Below are 20,982 nucleotides of genomic sequence, written 5' to 3'. Positions count from 1 at the left end.
TTCTTCACAATAAGAAACACGGAATGTAAAGAGCGACATCCAGCACAAATGAATCTATTGAATAGGCTTGACTCTATAGTTTGCTTTTTAAACACAGTACAATGTGGAAGCTGGCATAGGTGTCCACGAACATATCTTGAAAATTATGTTATCATGATACAATGGTTTATCAGTCAATATCGATAATTATCATGATAAATATCAAATCATTATTTCATTTATTTTAAGGCAGATTTTTGCTCCTAAGTGAAAGTTTTAGAAACAAGACAGTTGGTTAGTTTGTGTCTGGATGTAGTTTTCTGATACGCTTCTTGAATCCATCATTTTTTATGGTGCTTACAGGAAGCAGATCTTTTGTGTGAGAAGAACATTTTGTGAAGATTTCTTATTTTTCTCAGGTTGATGTTATTTGCATACAGTTGTGCTCATACGTTTACATCCCCTGGCAGAATTTATGATTTCTTGGGTAGTTTCTGTTGTCATTATGATATAAAAGAGTAAACACAGTTGTTTGACAATAAATTGCTTCACTTAACCATGAGTGAAAAAAAAGTTTTCCTCTTATCATTCATATTCTCTGAAAAATGGCCAAAGAAATCACAAATTCTGCCAGGGGATGTAAACTTATGAGCACAACTGTACTTCGATTTAAATGTACAACAAATATATATAAAACTGTGTACTGTATATCAGATTAGTAGAGTATTGTTTTGAGTTGTGCACAGCCCTTTAATATTGCTAAGGGTTAGAGGCAGAGTGATGTTTTTCCCGGCAACTAGCATTTAAGGCTAATAAGCGCCCCCTTCCTTTCTAGTGGTTAGGGGATGTGATTACAAGTTAATTTATATCAAATTTTTATTGAACATTTGTTTATATTGAGAACAGTTATATCCACTGTGTGAAATTACAGGCGATTCAGGGGGGGGGGGGGTCTGAGACGCTTGAATTGACACAAGAGACCCCCTGAAAGCCTCAACTGCAAAATTTTGGGGGGTATCTTGGGAAGTATTTCTAGCATCATTTTTTTCACTTGCTATTGTCACTACAAATGTCATTTGAAAGTATGTCACGTTTGTTTTAACTGTGCTTCATATGGAAATATATATTTCGAGACACAACATGATGGGATGTCATTTCTGTCTCTACATGGTCGCGCGTTCACAATTGTCCTCTGCTCTCTGTATCGCGCAGAGTTCCGCCCCGATGCTTACACAGACAGACAGACAGACAGACAGACAGACAGACAGACACAGACACAGACACAGACACAGACACAGACACACACACACACACACACACACACACACACACACACACTGTATGAGAGTCAGAGGAAATAATGTTAAGATGAAAAACACAAGACACCCCCCCCCCACCCATTGCGGCAGGGTAATATGCACGCCGGTTATATCACAAAATGTATCATTATTGAATTATCGCCCAGCCCTACACAGATCTACATTAGCAATAATGTAAATTGTTGGTAAGCGCCTCCACATCTAATTTGAAATGTTTACCTTTTCGGCTGATTGTGAAGTCCCAAAGAAGATGGGGATGAAGGCGAGCCAAACGATACAGGTAGTGTACATCGTGAAGCCAATGGGCTTGGCCTCGTTGAACGTCTCAGGGACCCCTCTAGTCTTGATGGCGTAGACTGTGCAGGTAACCATCAGCAGCATGCTATAACCCAGCAGACAGATGAGGGACAGGTCTGAAATATCACATTTCAAAACGCCACGGGCCATTTTGGGATTGGATGTACGCTGATCCTCATAGTCGATGATGGCCTGTGAAGGGTCGACGCCAAACCAGATGCACACCCCGAGGAGCTGCACTGATATCAGACTGAACGTGATGACTAACTGTGAGGCTGGGGAGATGAGACGAGGGGCACTGACCGACATCTTGCCCTGCTCAAAAATCCTGTAGATCCGATTTGTCTTGGTGAGCAGAGCTGCGTAGCTTATACTCATACCCAGGCCCAGGAAAATCCTCCGCAGAGAGCAGATAACCACATCAGGGGCAGAGATCATGAGGAATGTTGTAGCATAGCACAGAAAGATCCCTGTCAGCAGCACGTAGCTCAGCTCTCGACCTGATGCCTTAACAATAGGTGTGTCGTTGTAGCGCACAAAGGTGACGACCACAAACAGAGTGGCCATGATGCCCGCTACAGCAATCAAGACCGGGATGACTGCCCAGGGAGAGCTCCACTCCAGCTTGACAATGGGAATGGGATCACAGCCAGTGTGGTTCCGATTAGGCCGCAAATCAAAACGGCACATCTTGCAGGTGAAAGTGTCTGCCTGATACTGGTAGCCATCGCAATTCTCACAGTGCCAACAGCATGGGATTCCCTTTACTGTCTTCTTGCGCTGCCCAGGACGACAGGGCTGGCTGCATATAGAGGAGGGGACTTCTTGTGTCCCACCGGGCCACTGCATCTCAGTCGTCTGGAGGGAAACGTATAGAAGAGAAGAGATTAGCATTTTGTTCCACCACACCCTCATCCCTGAAACCAAAACATTTTAAATAAATAACGCTGCAAGTCTATAAAGCAAAAAACATTAACACAATTTACCACCTTTTGTTCCTCCACTTGTTACCTATTAAACGGTGCACTACATAATGCTTCACGAAACAATTCAATTAACACTTGGTGGATTAGATTACACACACAGAAGTGTATGATTATGTGAACAAACTGGTAATAGGATATTCCCCACATGGAAGCTACAGTCTTTTTATCAAGATATCATTGTGTGAACTCATTGCATTATAACTCAATGGGAAACAACTCTCCTGTTTAATTACTTCCAGGGAATGTTGCTGCTACTGGAGGAGAGATAAGTACATGGAGTCTAGCTGCAAGGTACTGCAGTAGTCTCAACACAGTGCAGTGCAGTATCATGTGCCTTCTGCGCTGTGGTTGTTTATATTTATTACAAAGCCGTTTTTTTTAAAGAGGGCTTATTAAATAAAATAAGGTGCATAAGGGGATAGAGAATATTCAGTTATATTCATTATTCAAATCAACATCTGGGTGTTTTAGATGATTGGGTTTGTGTCTGAAATAATCTGCATATGCCATTCTCATCTTCCTTTTGAGGTTTCTGATACGCAGGCAAGGCTGAGGAGTTGATCTGTGTACAGCTGTAAGTCAAGACCTTGATGTGAAGAATAATCAGATATCATACCTACTGTATGCACCTGAGTGCTGTTGTGTAAAAGATGTACAACCACACATATGTTGCAAGTAAATTGTTACTCACAGTGTCTGGCATATGGAAGAAACACTTTGATGCAGCAACACTGATTTTGTAGACTATGCATATGTTTATGTGAATGAGGAAATAGATGCATGACTGTATTATGTAATGATACCAAGAGGCAGAAACAAGGTTAGTGTGTTGTAAACATAGACTGTATAATAAATGGACATAGTATCCGTGACGTCACTCATCTGTTTCTGAAGCTCTGTTTTGAAGCCAATTGTCGACGGCAGCCATATTGGAAATGCCTAACACGACCTAACTGCTGTCAAGCTAGTGTGAGGTCAAGAGGCGGGGCTTGAGCCTCCTAGCCAACAGCTACAGTGTTCCTGTCTGTCAGTCAAGTCAGCCATGTCCTTAAATGGACAAAACTGGTAATCTTAATATTTTCTGAACCATTGTAGAATAATCATTGCCGCTCGTTTGTGAACCTGCTAATGAGCAGAATTGTGAGTAGAAAAGGAAACATACTTTGTATTGATCTGTAGTGTTAGTCAGCCTGATTGTTAATAAATCTGAAGCCGACCAGGGAGAAAATCATTTATTATTTATATCATTCTGTTGCCTTTATAAAAGTCGACATAATCAAGATGTGGCAGCAAAATCTATGAGTGTTAGTTATTTGAAGGGGGATGAATGGAACTCTATTATGCCTGGCTGACCTGGCAAGAAGTTCTGTAAATGTCACATATTTGAAACTTTTGCAGGAGAATGAACTCAAATGTAGACCTCAGTTGTGTTAAAAAAAAAAATGGGTGTGCCTCATTTTATTTTAACATTTTTGAAGGGGCTGTTGGGCCGCTTTCATTTGATCTACAATCAAATCATACGGTGCATCTTTCTGTTTTGCCGCCACATTTTGATCATGTGTAGTTTTATAGAGCAATTCAAGATGCAAAAGACTTGCAACCGCCACTGTTTATTTGCAAGACTTTATTTTAAATGTAACTCCAATTTATCTTTTTTTTTTTTGAATAATTGATCAAATATGCAACTTTGGAAAATACTTGAAGACATCTTGAGACCCCGCATTAGAGTCTTGTGACCACCACTTTGGGAACCACTGTCATAGAGCAACAGAATTATCTCAGTCTAATTCCATGTCGTATTGTGACAATTAAATGATGTATGAACCACTAAATATGCTTCATGGATGACGCTAACTTTCTGATGGTCAAAGTGTGATGAGTAACAAGCATTCCAACTAGCTCTAATTGTATCACTCTAAAGGCATGCTCTCTGACATATTCAAAGTAATATCTGAAACATCCGTACGTCTAAGTAGAGCTGATCCGTCCAGTGACCAATGATCTTGTAGTCGGAGAAGTTACTTGTGACCTGGTATTGATAGATTTCGTAGCGCCCGGGAGCATCCCCATTCATGTTGAAGACCACTGGGGTGCCAGCAATTCCTGAAAAAAACAAAATAAGAGAATACAGTCACTTTTGCTGTAAAGGAACATTTAAATGGTATAGTTTGACTGTGATGTTGGATAAAACAGTACAAACTGGAGCTCTTATCCTCCTAATGCTCTGAGATGAAATGAAGCTGCAGGGAGATTTCAAGCCATCGCTTTTTTGGTGTTGATGATGAGAGCGAGATAGATTTTGACAGCCATGTTGTCCTGGTCCTTTGAGCAGGGAACAGAGCTGCTGTCTGTTCATGTTCCCATATCATTTCACACCCCTTTATTCTGCTTATTGCCCCACTGCTTGTTATCCACGAGGTCTCCACTCAGAGTGCTAACGAATGACAGCACTGATTTCGATTACCACTTTGAGGTCTCTCTTCCTCGCCCCGCTGCTTCTTGTTTCTGCTCATTTCTAAGAAAGCCTACAGACCCTTACTCCAGCTTCACAACTTGTTATGAAATTGTGTTGTGAGGGATCAAGGATTCACAGATTCAGTGATTACAGCCTCGCCATGGAGCGTCTCAGAGGAAAGACCATTAATAGCATCCCCATCATTGTCTATTCGCTCCCACAAAATGTTCTTTCTCTGCTTCACTGCAATCCCTCAATACTTAGCAATTCTGTAACATGTTGAAAATGGGGTTCAAAAGTGCAAAAAAATGCCCTCAGTCAACTTGCAGCTTGAATGTTTTTTGGGCTTGCCTTCAGGCAATATTTGGATGTTTGCAGCTGCATCCTGATCTACATCAAAGAGGTAAAACTGCATTCTCTGCAACAGGAAGGGGATATGTATCTAGTAGAGACATCAGAATCAGTGTTATGCTGCAGTTGTGAAAGAAGCGTTCATGTTTCAGAAGTATTGACCACACTTCCCTCTGCCATAACAATACAGGGAATCATTTATTAAAGTGAATGTTCACTTTAAAAGTTTACTGTATTGATTGTTGTTTGAACCTGAGAGTCAGGCTTTCATACCAGCCGTCTTTTTTGCTATCTATTACACTTTATCTTAAAAGTGTGATCAAACCCCAAAATGATTTAATTGCATTCGTTTTATCCTGCCGAATGATCTCAGGGGCAGGTCTAAATGTATTCTCAACGGTTATGCAATTATGAAAATGCTCCTTCCCTACTCAGCAATGCAGGGAATTAAGTGCGATGTATTTCTTAACTAATTTGACTGCATTAATCGATTGTTCTAACCTCTTCACCTGTCTGAAAATATTCAAGGTTTCATGCATAGGGAGCTAAATTGAACACATTGCCAGTGTAATAATAGTAATCAGGTCAGAGGTTTAAGCAAACTCTGCACATGATGACTTTTAAGAAAGAAAGCTGTGCAATCTAAAAAAACATCTACTGCTTTCAACTGCAACTCTAAGTGAAAAATAAAAGGAGTAACACTTTTTTAAAAGTTCCTACTAACATGTATATTAGGGATGGGCATTTCAAGGCAAAATACTATTCGATAATCGCTGGCATCTATTGGGCGATTATTCGTAATAATCGAGCTGGACGAGGTGCTGCCAGAAGCTGGCACTGGCAGCGTCTGACTTGCCCTTCATGACGGTTTTTCTATGAAGCAGCAGCATGGCGTGTATGTTTACATTTTACAGCCATGCTCAGTCCCAGCATTGTCCTCCGTTTCTGAAACTCACACGTATTTCCAGCGACTGTCGCTAATGTTTTCGACTTCTTTAACTATTTAATGCAGCATTCTTCTTCATCTTCTTTCATTTAATGCGGTTAGCAAACTGCTTTAAGACGCTCTATAGCCATCGTCTGGCGGGAATACCATATTACAACCAGGTGCCTGTGAACACGATGAATACAGTACTTATAAAATGAGATAATATTAACACTAACTCGTCGGTTTTTATTAAGTTAACAAATAATCGAGCAATTAAAAATCATGTCCCATCCCTGATGTATACATAAGAAAATACATTTATATTTACTACATTTTGTAACAGCTGTGAACTTGAGCTTTGTTATTTTTTAACCCCATACATCTAATTTGTCTGAACTCCTCCCAGCAGTGCCAGATTAATAGTTTACATTTCATGCCTGCTAATCAATTTTAAAATCATTTTTAAGGCTGGTTTATTATTTATAAAACATTTGGAACTCTTACGATTATCAATTTAATCAAACAAAACAGTAATTTTTCCAGATGCCATCATGAGAATTCAGGAGAGACTCTTTCAATCCATCAAAAGCCATTACTCTTACCCACATGAAAGCAAATGTGAACACCATGCTGTATAAAACCAGCTCAAAGTGTGCTTTGGTTTCTGCTTGTGTTTTAAGTGTGGACAGTGTCTTAATGAGCCCAGGTTCTTTGATGAGGGTATTTGCTACAAGCCTGACAATATTAGTCATAGAAAACAGAATTAAATTCTCTCCTCTTAAGTTCAAAGCAGTAATTTGGTCTAACTAGATTCAGTGCTGTCAGAGAGTGTAATTTATTTCCTCTCTAAATGGAGGCCAAGCCTTGAATGGTTATTAGCCATTCAATTGAGCACAGTTAAGGGCCAGTGCTGGGGTTGATTATCATTTCAGAGTTCCTTCTTTTATGACACTGACCTCAAAAAATTGTTGAGTCTCTAACTGCAGCATTCCCTCAGTTTGCTAAGCCCCTTCATAATCCTGGTTCCCTTAAAAGGCAAGACCCCATGAAAGAAATGAAACACCCATGGCATTATATCTAACATGGCTTAATCACTGGTTGGGATGTTTCATAGTATACATAATATGTGATCCTTTGACTGAGTTACAGACAAATTAAATAACTAATCAAACCTCATGAAAACAGGCTGCTTGAACGACTCTGTAAAAGCCAACTTTTAATCACAAGAGTTTCCACACAGCCTTGCTCTCAGGTTTATGTGTTGTAAGTTGTTTTAAAAGAAACGTCTAAAGGACAAATAACAGCAACTTCAACCGAGCCTGTACAGATTCATGCAGCATCACTGCGATTACCATCTAAATACCCTGTATCAATAGGTATCAACTTAATCTTCAACATCCATAGTGCCTGGGTTTCCTTTTTCCTTTAGTCAGCATGGATGCAGACAGACAATTCCCAGAATACACCGGGATCATGTGGATGTTCTCGTTGTTTTCCTAAACCTTTTAAATTCCTCATTCCTCCGAGCCCAATGACTCTTAAAAGCAAGGCAGGTTTCCCGGTAATGTGCAGCATTGATTTTTAAGCCGCTCCTGTTGTAACCCCAATGGCTTCAGTGCTGACAGGCCTTCCTGTAACAAAACACGATGAATAAAGGAATGCATAAAGACTTGAAGTTAAGTTCTATAACACAAGCGTGCGATTCAGCTCTTCAGGTCAAAGCTTTAATCCAGTGCTGGGAGAATCGATCCATTCTTTACAACTTTAAAAAGTCACTTTAAGATTCAGCTCCAAGCATTCTTTTGTCTTTGTTTTCACAGATGAGGGACTGACCTGCATACATAGTAATAAGCACACACTGACACAGGTGAACATGGCTTTGGGGGGTTGTATTAAAACACTGGAGAGTTTCCTTTCAATATTCATTAAGGATGAGAACTACCTGCTGTCAACATAAGGGTCACATTAACCTTTATTTTCTCCAAGAACAAAGGTTACATTGCCTACATTACAATAAAAAGAAACATCAAGCCATCCTTTATCCAGATCTCTTTATCCCCATGCTATTTGGTCTCTTTAGTTTCTTACATAAGTCTGTAAACCATTCTGAGGTACTTACGCCTAGGGTTGCAAAGGGGTGGAACATTTCCGGTAAATTTTTCATAAAGTTTCTGGTAAATTTCCATGGGAAGTTAAGCTGGGGAATTTTGGAAATATTCCAAATTGGAAACCTTCCATGGGAATTATGGGAATTTATGGGAATTAACTGGGAACTGAGAGTAATTTAATGGAAAGGTATCATGTCCAAGCATAAATATTTGTTTTGTTATTAGCATCTTCTCTCAAGCTTCTCAAGCCTAGCCTCTGCAGGATTCTAGAAATCATCTGTGCATGTGATGGATGAATGCACAGTGCATGTAGGGGGCGTGGTCTCAATAGCTCTGCAGTAAGCAGTGTGCTATATGCATGTGATTGAGGAATAGCATAGATATTCAACTGTACTTGCATAAAATCTGTTTTTTTTAGTCAGAATTATGCTAAAATATATTTTCCCCAACTATATTTAAGTTCCCTATTAAGAGCCAACCTTCAATGTAGTAAATTCCTGGTTTATTCCAGTTTATTCCCATTTCCAACTTTAAAAATTCCCAGAATTTTGCAACCCTACTTACAACAAATCCTGTATTTACCTTTAATACATTTGTACTTCTTCAGTTATCCTTCAAGTTTATTTAACTTCTATGAAGAAGAAGATGTGGTTCAGAAAATAACTAATTGTTTGCAAAAGGATCAGGGTAAAAAAAGGAAACCAATATAAGCTGTTGGTGTAACAATAGTGACCCTTCTCCAAGTCACAGAGTTCCGGGTTCTTTTAGCCCCCAGAACTACTTTCCTTGGAACTAAAAGGTTCCTGTGCCCCAATTGTTGTCTGCGTTTCGACCACTGGCTTAAGTCCGGGGAGGATTGTGCAAATCAGGCCAGTGACGTATGGAAAAAAATGTTGTATTCATTTTGAAATCTTAATAAAAAACTAAACTAGGATGCATTTACAGGAACTCCCTGTGTTTCAACAACTGTGTAAACTCCACAAACACAGTTACCTTCAGCCAAAAGTCCCAGAACCTTTGAAAAGTACTAGGCAGGGGCTTTTCAGGGGGGGTATTAACTACCCCTGAACTAAATTTATATTTCAAATTTTTTATTGATTTTTCACATTTTAACAAAAGTGAACTAAATTTAGACCCTGGTTCCTACAGTCGAAAAGCATGTAGTTCTGGGGTAAAGTTCCTGCATTCAAAAAACGCCTATGTTCACCCTTCATGGGACTGCAGCTCTAAAATGACAAAGGCTGTCTCTGCCTCATTTCTCAACAAATTTTCAGCTGGAGCCACCAGATGAGATTTATGCTAGCCTTACCCCAAAAGTTAGCATCTTATTTCTAAACATGTAGCCTCAGGTCTTAAGCAGAGTTCAGCTCTTTGAGAAGTTCTGATTCATTGTTAATTATTCCTGTCATGTACTCTTTGTAGGCCTGACTGCCCATCTAAAGAGCCCTCTCTGTGATCGTCATAAAGATAAACTCGATACCTGTTGAGGGTTGAGCAGGTTTAACTGTGTCATACTGCTCTGATGACATTTAGTTTGATAACATGAACACTCTGACACTCGACTCATCTGACATATACCTGGAGTTGTTATAACCACTGCTGCTAACCTCTGACTCATGCAGGACACTATTTCTTCACATATGCTTTCATTATCTCCATATATTGGAAGTCTTCCTTTGTATAAGAAGGTCCATAATTAAAAGTTTCAAATTGTTACTGTTTTAGAATCATGCTTCCTACAGTAAATCAAACCTTACTGTCCATCCATCCATCCATCCATCCATCTTCTTCCGCTAAAAGAAGACCCGGAAACCTTACTGTCTACCTTCTAAATTATATTCTCTTCAAGCTTGAGCTGAATATTTTATAATGTTTACTCTCCGCTACAGGATTTCCAAAAGCAGTCATTAAAGATGAAGAACAGAAGGAAAAACACTGTCAGGGTCTAAAACAATCATGCCAACAAATCTATTCATGTGGAAGATGCACGAAACAGCTGGAAAACTGAGGAGACTTGTCATAATATCAAAATCCTACTGGCACTCCACGAATACACGAGGACGCAGAAACTGTGCTGGTTTATCTGTTTAAATATCCCAGTTTCTTTTTCTAGTTCTGTGGCTAACTTGAAGCACAAAATTAGACACAAGCTGTGGAACGTAATGTGTCTATTAAACCTCTGAACTCCACATCCTTTCATCCATGCAATGTAGTTGCACCCAGGGTCCAAAATGAACACCTACCAAGCACCAAATGTGGGTAGATTTATTTTTTAAGGGAGTAATTCTCAGATGGCTATGCAACATGTGTAGATTGAATGTTTGCACCACATTTATAGTGTAGGCCCAATAAAAGATACATCTATGCTGCCTTTCCAAACTTACAGACACGTGTACGAGGAACAGCAGCATAACTTCATTAATGAGGCGTGTCCACTGCCGGAGTTTTTGGCGGCAGCGCCGGTTTTCTATTCAAACTCAATGTGATTCAGCATTTTCAGCGCTCGGCACCCTCAGCGCAAAACGCTTTCAGCATCAGCTGATTTTTGTCACAGTGCTCTGAGCGCTCTCAGTTGAAAATAGTTCAACTTTTGGAACACCGCTGCACTAATCAGTGTCACTTCTAGTTTACCAACCTTATTCTCATAAGGTGACCATGTGTTTTCAGGGATTTCAGGGGAGGAGAGAAGTCGACAGTGTTGGCTCCAGACTAGAGTATGTACAGTAGTAGAAAGGCTGAAATCCAACTTGCAGGTGTACCTGGTGTAGGAGCCATATGTGTGTGTTTTATATGTGACGTGTTGGTAAGTGCTGTATATTGATGTGAGGGGGGTGTGTGCACTCTGCTGGCACTTGAGTGGTGGGTACGTCACTGTGGGTGTGGGCGCGGTGGTTACAAATAATTCCACTCACCTGTAGTCTGTTGGTTTGTTAACGAGGAAGGGTGAGTCGGGAGTGACACTTTCTGTTGACCGCTACGCTTAACACCACATTAGTTTTGCCGTTCTGTACTTTGTCTTGTATTATATGAAGCATCTGTTCAAGTTGCGCATCGTGAGAAATAAAGAGCATTAACGAGCATTAGAAGTGGATGTGTGTTTCTGTGAGTGCGCGTCACAGGTAAACTCCCGTGCTTAGCCTTCCGCGGCGTGTCGGTTTTGGTTTGGATAAATCGTCAGTCAGCCGCAACACCTGGCTCTTATAGGGAATGAGGGCAGGCACACTGATTGGTTTGATTCGTTTTACACTCGCAACACACCTCTGAATAGTTGAGGGACTTAATCCAACGTCTTTGGCCTTACTTAATGCTCAGATTTTGGCCAATTGGCAAAATATGGTCGGGCAAACCCTAAGTCACTTTGCACCATGCACATTTTCAGGCAGACTTAGAAATTAAATTCATAATGATGGAGTTCATGAAGAAGCTGGTGGAATATCTAGACACAAATTGACGTCAGAATTTAAAGTCCACGTTATACTTTAGGTGTTAAGCTCATTTTTTCATAGTGTACAATAATGTGGATGGGTAAATCCATGTCACCCATGTTGTGTGTGTATATCTATATATTTTCTGCTTCCAGTTTTGATCCCAAGATATAATTGAAGAATGTTTTTGCCAGTATCTCTACGTAAATATATGATATCAAATGAATAGAACACAGCCAATGGAAATGTACACTGTACCTGTACATTCTGCCTCCTTGTGTTTTTCTACATTTTGAACTCCAACCCCTTCACTTAAAACACAAGAACTTTTGCGTGGGCGATTCAACTGTGACAAGACAAGGCAGGAAATCTCACATAGCACACTAGTTCCTGCACATCATCAGCTGTGATAAAACATGCTGTTCTGCTGCAGATTTTCAACTCTCCTATAGATCTGTGCCTCCTATACTTGCTGCGAGTAATTAACATACAGTAACCTGATCATTGGAGACCATTGTGTGCTCACACAGCCGGAGTATAAGCATGTTAATTAAGCCAAAAATAGAACATGTAAGTTGCATCAGATTCTGTGATGCAAGGATTGCTCTGCTACAAATAAACTCGTTTTTCTGTGGACCTTAAACTTCCTTTAATTGTTGTTTAAAATATTTCTGAGAAGTATTTTTTTAAACTAGTGTAAAAAATGTAAAACAGGCTGTAAGGATACAGCTGGGCGATATTGAAAATGATGTTATCGCGATAAAATATTTCATATCAGTCGATATTGTTTTGAGTTGTGCACTCCCCTTTAAGATTACTAAGGGTTACGGTTAGAGTGATGTTGTTTCCCACAGTGCAGTCAATGCATCACGGTTGTTCAGTTGTACTATGGCCGTGTTGGACACTTAACGTGTTAGAAATGTACAGCAGAAGTTCTCTGTGCACTTCCTTTACCCACATCCTGAAAGTGTGTTTAATGAAGTGTGTTACGTTAATTGTTAAAGCAGAGTCCGCACCGTGTCAGACCAACAACTCTGCTTTGAGCTATCACAATAATTATCACTGTCGATTTATCGCCCAGCCCTGTAAGGATACGTAGTTTAAATCAGTCGTACATACCTGTGAAGTTAACATTTCGGATGTACTTGAGCAGCAGTGTGCCGTTGATGAGTTCCATCTTGGGGCAGAGGCCAACTTTCCCAGGACAGAGATCTTTGTGCATGTTGTGCAGAGCATGAGCCATGGCGTAAACTGCATCAATTACAAACTGCACTTTCCCCTCTTGCTCATAGGATGAATCTTTCCCAATCCGCTCATGATCTGAAAAAAGACAAACAAAAGGAAAATGAAACTTTGTGAAACAGTGATTGTGCACCAAAAGTCTAAACAATAAAAAACATGTTCACTAATGTATTTGAAGGTATATGCTTCCCATTTACTTGCTGAGCCTTTTTCATCTGAGCAGTTAAAAATGAAACATCTGATATTATTGACAAAAATACTCTGAACAAAAAAGCTGCCTCACAATCAATCCAAAATGCAGGAGCTGAACAATGATTACTACATGTACAAAATCAAGCAAATGATAGCTTTTCAAGAGCGGTGATTGCTTGATTGTGAACCTGTCTTTTTTAACCATATTTCATTTATTTGAAGATTGGCATCGATTTTGAAGTTTGAGCAGTAATTATATGCTACTTTTTCAAGACATCAATCACAGAATCTCCTCTTAAGAAACCCAAAACTGTCTCGTGCAGCCTCTCTCGTTCCTGCGTGTCGATCATTTCTTAGACCCTCTTGAGATCATTAAACGAGACTCTTGTGTGTCATTTATCCTGACGTTGTCTGTCTTGTGGCAGGTAGCTGTTTGGTGCACCACTGCAAGATTTAATAACAATACAAAAAAGCAATAACACGTGATCTTAGATAAAGTAAAGTTAGAATCTTATCTTGTTCATTTTATGTGTAAATTTTCATCCCCACAAAGTCACATGACACCCTTCATGCACAGATCAAGCGCTCCATGTGTGATAGAGTGGTAGAGGAGGAGTGGAGGACACAGCTCGACAAGCCTAATCATTCCTCGGTATTAATTGAATTAGTTATGACAGGTGTATATTAATCAGAGCTGAGGTTGTTCTAAAGCCTTGAAAATGTGGCAACTGCCAATGGGTTTCAATTAGCAGCTTAATCCTTTCATTAGCCAATCCTCTGCCAGCCAGGATGAACACAGAGAGTGACAGCAGACACTGTTACTGCTTTGAGTTTATACACTTAAAAAAGCAGGAATGATAGTGCGATGTTGGACAACCTGCAAAACTACAAATCCTTTCAGACATTCATCTCCTCACGCTCGTCTGAAAGCAGCACATTATGTTGATTTGAATTGGATCCACTCAGATTCATGTAAAGACGTTCTATGTGGTAAAACTCTTGACATTGAATATCTGAACCATTCAGTACAAAACATGCTCTCCAACTTAACATCTTGTCTTTGAATATGTCAGAACTCCGATTTCATAGAACATGCAGAAGAAATTGACTCTCTAATAACATGTTAATGAAACAGATTCATTTTCATTATCCATATCAAAGTATATCAGTGGAATCAGTGTGAGGAGCGAGGGTGAGTGTCCCTGGCACTCATGACGATAGCCATTAATCAAGGCTTCAACAGCCAAATGAGTTTCAGACTCCATCAGTGAAGCAGCCAGTGAGGCAGAAATAAAAACACTCTTCTGCTTTGCTATCATAACAGTTTTAACTCGCAGCTGTTCTCTCAGTAGGATTGTTGCTCTTTCTGGAAATGCATTGTCACGTCTGAATAAAGCGACGAGAAACATTAACATGAAGTGACACCTATGTCAGAATGATAGAAAGCTATTACTTTCACTTTTTTGTTTGCCTATTTGCACTCACAGGAGTCAATTTATGAGTCTGATGAGGATATTTGAATACATTTTCTTGATTGCCACCTAGGTTGTGATAGCAAGTAATGTATTAGGTAATATGAAAGTGAACTTCAGGGCACCATGATGGTTAAATTTGTTACTTTTTGAATTCAACCAGCACACAGAAAACGTCCCTGAACACAGACCAACATTTGACATAATAGTAATGAAGGAGTCCTGTCATAATACCATAGACTGTATAAATAATGGACGTCGTATCACCCATCTGTTTCTGAAGCGCTGTTTTGAAGCCAATCGTCTGCGGAAGCCATATTGGAAATGCTGAACTCTACCAAACTACTGGCGAGCTAGTGTGAGGTAAAGAGGCGGGGTTTGAGCCTCCTCGCCAAGAGCTACAGTGTTCCCGCCTGTCAGTCAAGTCAGTCATGTCCTTATTTTGGCAAAACTCATAATCTTAATAACTTCTGAACTGTTTAGTTAGGTAAAAAATTCACCCCTTACAGTGTGTGCCGACAGAAAAATTTGCTACTTAGACCTAAAATGTTTTTTTAACCAGGCTGTAAACATGTTTATTTCAGCTTCAAAGATCGTCTTTTTTAAATGGGTGTGTATGTGGTTTTCGGTGTTTCTGCAGGGGGCCTCAAGTGGACGCTCAATGAAGCAATTGCAGTTTATAACACTTCCGCATGGGCTTTATATTTTGAGACCAAATGTTGCCGCTTGCAAAATACCCCCTGTAAAACCCAATTTTTTTTCACTTAAAAAGGAATTTATCTGGATGTGAGTTGGGCTAGTGGTTGAAGTGCATTACTTGTTCCTTGCCACTGTAACTAGCTAAATCCTGCGAGGTGCAACGCCAATGGTGGATTAAGATGAAATGAGATCGAGTCCTGTCTGTAAGAGGGGACTGGACTTTATCCTGTCTTGATGTGGGGTCTGTGTTGAAGTTTAACATAGAGTATGGTCTAGACCTGCTCTGTTTGTAAAGCGTCTTGGGATAACGTTTGTTTTAATTTGGTGCTACATAAATAAAGATTGATTGATTGATTGATTGATTTACTGAGGCTATAATCCTTGTCGCACTGGTCACTGGTTTGACTCCTGGCCACAACACTTTACAGCATATCATCCTACACTCTATTCCTCACATTGCCCTCTCTCCCTCCAGCTGTCCTATCCAGTACAGGCAAAAAATAACCAACAGAAGAAAGAAATCAGTTCTCTTAATGTGAGTTGAATGGTGTTCATTACTTATTGTGATAGAAACATCAATGTTTGAAAAGAGAATAAAGAGAGCAAGAGTAGTTAAGAAGAGTTTAAATGTCATCCTCCAGTTTTACCCAGACTGTATAAAAAATGGACGTATTATCTGTGACGTCACCTGTCTGTTTCTGAAGCGCTGTTTTGAAGCCTGTTTTGAAGCCAGTTTTGAAGCCCTTATTTAGGCAAAAATCGTAAGTGTAATGTCTCCAAAATACAGTCATACAAAAATTCACCCCTGTACAGTGTTTGCTTAAAGAGAAATTAGCTCTTCAGACCTAAACTGTTTTTTGAACCAGACTGTAAACATGTTTATTAATGCTGCTGTCTGTATGTGGTTTCCTGTCAAGTGGACGCTGGATGAACTACAGTTTATAACACTTCCGCATGGGCTTCATATTTTGAGACCAGAGGCTGCAGCTCAGTGTTACTACAGATATCAGCAGGGTTACTGCTGTGATGATCTCTACAGATACTACACATAAGCATTGATAGCATTTTTAAATAACCATGTGAGCCCTATTTCCTTTGTTATTGTTGCATGAATCATTCAATCTAGACTCTAACAATCTTGCATGACTTGTCTGCTGTGTAGCTTCACTGATGTGATGGATTAATGCAAAGATTCATTACAGATAAATCTTGGAAGTATGAATCATTTTGAAATCAGTGACAGCAAAAACACACGATTGTTGAAGCTACAGGAGGCATTTGACACATTTCTACTCTTTGTGACAACATCTTAAGAGCTTATTAAAGTGGAACCAAAACAGTGACACACTGTAATAGAGATCCATTTGCATCCACTTAGTGGATTGTCTAAGTCACTCGGTTTCCTGGTGCTTTGAACACTCATGCTCTTTTTTTAACTTAATTAAATCTCCTGAATTTGAACCCCGCTCAGCTTGAGGAGAAATGTGTGGAAATGGAATTGTTTGATATAAAGCACCTCATTTCATCTCTGCCATCAAAGAGTGACTTGAAAGTGTTTCTGCATAATTGCACATGTCAATAACACATAATGTGGGGAAGCGGGACAGGTGACCTTAGTCAATTTGGTGTGCTAATGGATGTGCTCCAGGGAAAATTGGCTTCACTCTGCTTTTGCAGGCTGCTCCTTAATTACCGGAGAGTTGTTGTTGCTTTGACATTTTCTAATAATTACACATAAATATATAATTAAAAGTGATCTGCTTACTGTCATTAACAGGGCTTTATTTGAGTTTGTGCACCGTTGCTTTCAATTAAGGTGAACTTGCTGTGTTGTTAAACAAATGCTTGGCCTTTTCATCGTCTAGCTCACAAGCAAGTGCGTCAAAACCTCAAGTCAAAAACAAAATCTCAAGCATTGGTGCTTAAATGTAATAATGGCAGACATCTTGTAAACAAATACCTAGGTGTGTGGTTAGACTCTGAACTGAATTCTAAAACACATATTGAGAATATTATTAAAAAAGTAAATTATAGTATCATTGTCCTGTATCGCTCTAGTATAAGGATGACTTTTTCATCTGAGCAGTAAAAAACGAAACATCTGATTTTATTGACAAAAATACTCTGAACAAAAAAGCTGCCTCACAATCAATCCAAATGCAGGAGCTGAACAATGATTACAAGATGTACAAAATCAAGCAAATGATAGCTTTTCAAGAGCGGTGATTGCTTGTTTGTGAACCTGTCTTTTTTAACCATATTTAATTTATTTGGAGATTGGCATCGATTTTGAAGTTTGAGCAGTAATTATATGCTACTTTTTCAAGACATCAATCAAAGAATCACCTCTTAAGAAACCCAAAACTGTCTCGTGCAGCCTCTCTCGTTCCTGCGTGTTGATCATTTCTTAGACCCACTTGAGATCATTAAACAAGACTCTTGTGTGTCATTTATCCTGACGTTGTCTGTCTTGTGGCAGGGTACCGAATTTGGTACTTTTATAGGTACCCACCGAATTCTGTCGGTACTACCGAGTACCGATTCACGTAAAATCAAATGGTACCATGTTTCAGTACCCAAACGCATCCTTCTGACTGTGAGGGAGTGGAAGAGTAGGCGATTTTCCATACTTTCACCCTGTAATAAAGTTCGAGACTGATCAGGTGGACGTCTCTGCTCTCTGCATCTGTGCGGGAGCGCGCCAAACGGAGCCTGCTGCTGACGGGCGCGCGCACTCCACGCGAGGCAGAGCTCTGCATGAGGATTAAAGGCTGATTTATACTTCTGCGTCTCCCCTACGCCGCAGGGGCTGACGCGGACATGAGCCCCACATACTTGTGCGTTGGTGTGTCTGTGTCGCGCAGCAATTCTCCGCCGAAACGCCTGAGGGCAGTGCGGTCTCTCTGATAGCCGGCCGCCTGCTTCCGGTCCCGCTACAATCTCTGTTTACTTTTACACAGAGATTCAGAGCGTGTTATGTTAATCTACAGCTGATACATGTTGCTGTTTATTATACAGACATGATTACATGAAGAATAGAGAGGAGGAGATGAAATACACGGTCGATGTGCGGCCGATGTCCGGGATCCCGGAAGTGTTGTAAATGCGGGAAAGACAAAGCCGCCGAGCGGACCAATCACAGAGCTTGCGGTCCGCGTCAGCTCTACGGGGAGTTACATTTTGGAGGAGGTGCACGTCAGCTACGTGCGTAGGCCTCGGCGTAGGTACGGGAGCTATGTGGACCCCCGGCGTAGGGTACGCCGTTGATTCAACGCAGAAGTATAAATCAGCCTTAAGTTGCCCTGTTTATAACCGTTCCTGTGTGCGTGAATGCCCACAACAAGTAAGTTGTGTGTCCTGTTATTATAAAGAGACGGAGAACAGACTTTTCCCCGTCCGCAGGCATTCATGTGTGTTCATTGATAAACTCCCGAAAGAGCAATTAGACGCCACGAGCACGTGTCAGCTAATATATGTAATCACTTATATAATTCTGTTTCTGTTCATTTCATGTTGAAGAAATGTACATAAACAAACAGTTGGATGTTGTTTTGATATATTTGCTAAAGTTTATATATTGAGAAATTATCGATTATGCTGACATCGTTTTTTACAAATGCAACTAAAACTAATCCTCATCCTCTCAATGTTATGCAAAATTTGACTGCAAAATTTCTATTAGGTTGCTCTTTTTTCACACACTATTGCATAATGTTTGACAGTCTCGGGTGGCTCCCTCCAGACATAAGACGACTTTTTCACTGGTATAAGTTTATTTTTAAATGCTTTCATTTTAACTATCCTGATTTTTTAAAATATCATTTAATATCTTTAACTTCAAGTTATTCATTTAAGAAGTTAAGATTGTTTTCTTTTGACGGTACCATTTGCAGCCAAGGAAGTTGGTAAAAAAGCTTTAATGTTTCAGGCTCCTTCCGACTGGAATAATTTACCTTTAAATATTCGCTCTATATCTTCTTTTCACTTAATTGAAAAGTCTTTGTTTTCCCATCTCAAAACAATCTGTTTATGTTTTCAGTAAAGCTGTCAATGTTCCTCTACCTCCCTTTATTTATTTATTTTTTTTTTCATGACGATTATTGTTTTTATCATTATTAGTTTGTGTGTGTTTAATCAATGCTCCTATAATTTATAAAATCGTATTCTATTTTTCTTGTCGATTGTACCTTGTTTAAAGTAGTAACAACTCGTTTTGTTGTTGTCATCAAGTTGGTTGATTGTCTGACTGTTCGTGGGTTTCTTTTGTTTGTTTTTTTGTTTCTGTTTTTTGTTTTGAAGGATTCATGTTTTTTTGTATATTTTGTATTGCACTGTTTTCTGCTTGTCATCGTCTGTCTTGGGCCCCCTCTAAAACAAGATGGCACATCTCAAGGGGCTTATCCCAATAAATAAAATGTCTTCACATTCAGCACCATGAGCACGGCAGAGGACGATGTAAACAGTTCATCATGGTCAGAAAACCTCAAACAACATAAAGCTTGTTGATAAAGTGGAATCGTGTGTTTTTGGCACTTCTTTAAATATGTGTGTGGCAGCTATTTCTTATCTCAACAGCAACACTTCATTCCAACAAGTGCAAGCTTTAAATAGATGAATAGTTTCTGTTTGTCTTGTTGTTATTATCTATATGCTCCCGCAGTGTTTGCTCGCTTAGAAGCGGCAATTTAACATCAGTGACAAGTCTGTGAATGTTTGAAGAGCTTGAATATTGCCAGTTATTCTGTAAATGTGTGCTGCAGGCAAAGTGAAGCAGGGGAGGCAGTCTGTCTCTTTTAATGCTGTCACTGCCTCTCTCATTTGGATCTCTCCCCCCCAACTCTCTCATTTTTGCCCTTAAATACACTAAGACATTTGGCTCATTAATGGCAAGATGTCTCAGAAGTGCTGCAGGCAAACCATCAAACGTCTTCTATAAAGTTGACATGGTTTGTTGAGGTCGGGCAGACCATTGGTTGCCAACTTTTTTGGGGTTTGGCTCATTAGCATTACATACCTAAGACTGTGATCCCTCATCATAACTCATGGTTTTGGATGAGAAGGGCCATTATGAGCGTCGACAGGAGAAACAATCCAGTGCTTAATGTTTTATAGAAACAAATAGTACAAATAGAATAGAGACAAAAATAACAAAATTATCTTGGGAGAGAGAAATGTTAAAAATTGAGCATTAACCAAGTAAATAATGAAAGTAAATAATTGAACTTGAGTCACTTGTGTCAGATTAAAGTGTTGTTCAAAGTAAGAAGTCTGGTCACACTCTCCCAGTTCCAAAGCCCTAAGTTGTTTTTCTCAATTTTCATCAGGTGTCCAATTTGTTAGCACTTTTAAAGTCAAAACACAGCTTCAAATCCTTCCTAGCCTTCACTTCTAATGGGTCTTTAAATGTTTTATAAAGTAGCATCATCAAAGTTCAGTTTTAGCAGACATCCTCCTTCCACAAAACTTGTAGAAACACTGAGAAACATCCATTTTCAGGCAAGTTTAAAGAGTTCCATCCTCTCACATTGG

General features: G+C 39.7%; 1 protein-coding gene and 1 long non-coding RNA gene across 3 annotated transcripts in view; one reads left to right on the top strand and one right to left on the bottom strand.

Annotated features, from left to right (window-relative positions):
- LOC117820909 (metabotropic glutamate receptor 4-like) overlaps positions 1-20,982 on the bottom strand; it is a 175,706-nt gene that overhangs the window by 13,837 nt on the left and 140,887 nt on the right. Inside the window, exons 6-8 of the mRNA XM_034694856.1 lie at positions 12,968-13,168; positions 4,548-4,684; positions 1,518-2,453 (exon numbers count right to left, since the gene is read on the bottom strand). Of these exons, the coding sequence (XP_034550747.1) occupies positions 1,518-2,453; positions 4,548-4,684; positions 12,968-13,168 (1,274 nt within the window). The remainder of the gene's footprint in view (positions 1-1,517; positions 2,454-4,547; positions 4,685-12,967; positions 13,169-20,982) is intronic.
- LOC117820910 overlaps positions 1-20,982 on the top strand; it is a 158,610-nt gene that overhangs the window by 16,670 nt on the left and 120,958 nt on the right. The gene's annotated exons all lie outside the window — the stretch shown is intronic.

Source organism: Notolabrus celidotus, chromosome 11 (genome assembly GCF_009762535.1).
Source record: "Notolabrus celidotus isolate fNotCel1 chromosome 11, fNotCel1.pri, whole genome shotgun sequence".
Lineage (NCBI taxonomy): Eukaryota > Metazoa > Chordata > Actinopteri > Labriformes > Labridae > Notolabrus > Notolabrus celidotus.
This window is presented reverse-complemented; position numbering and strand designations above follow the sequence as displayed.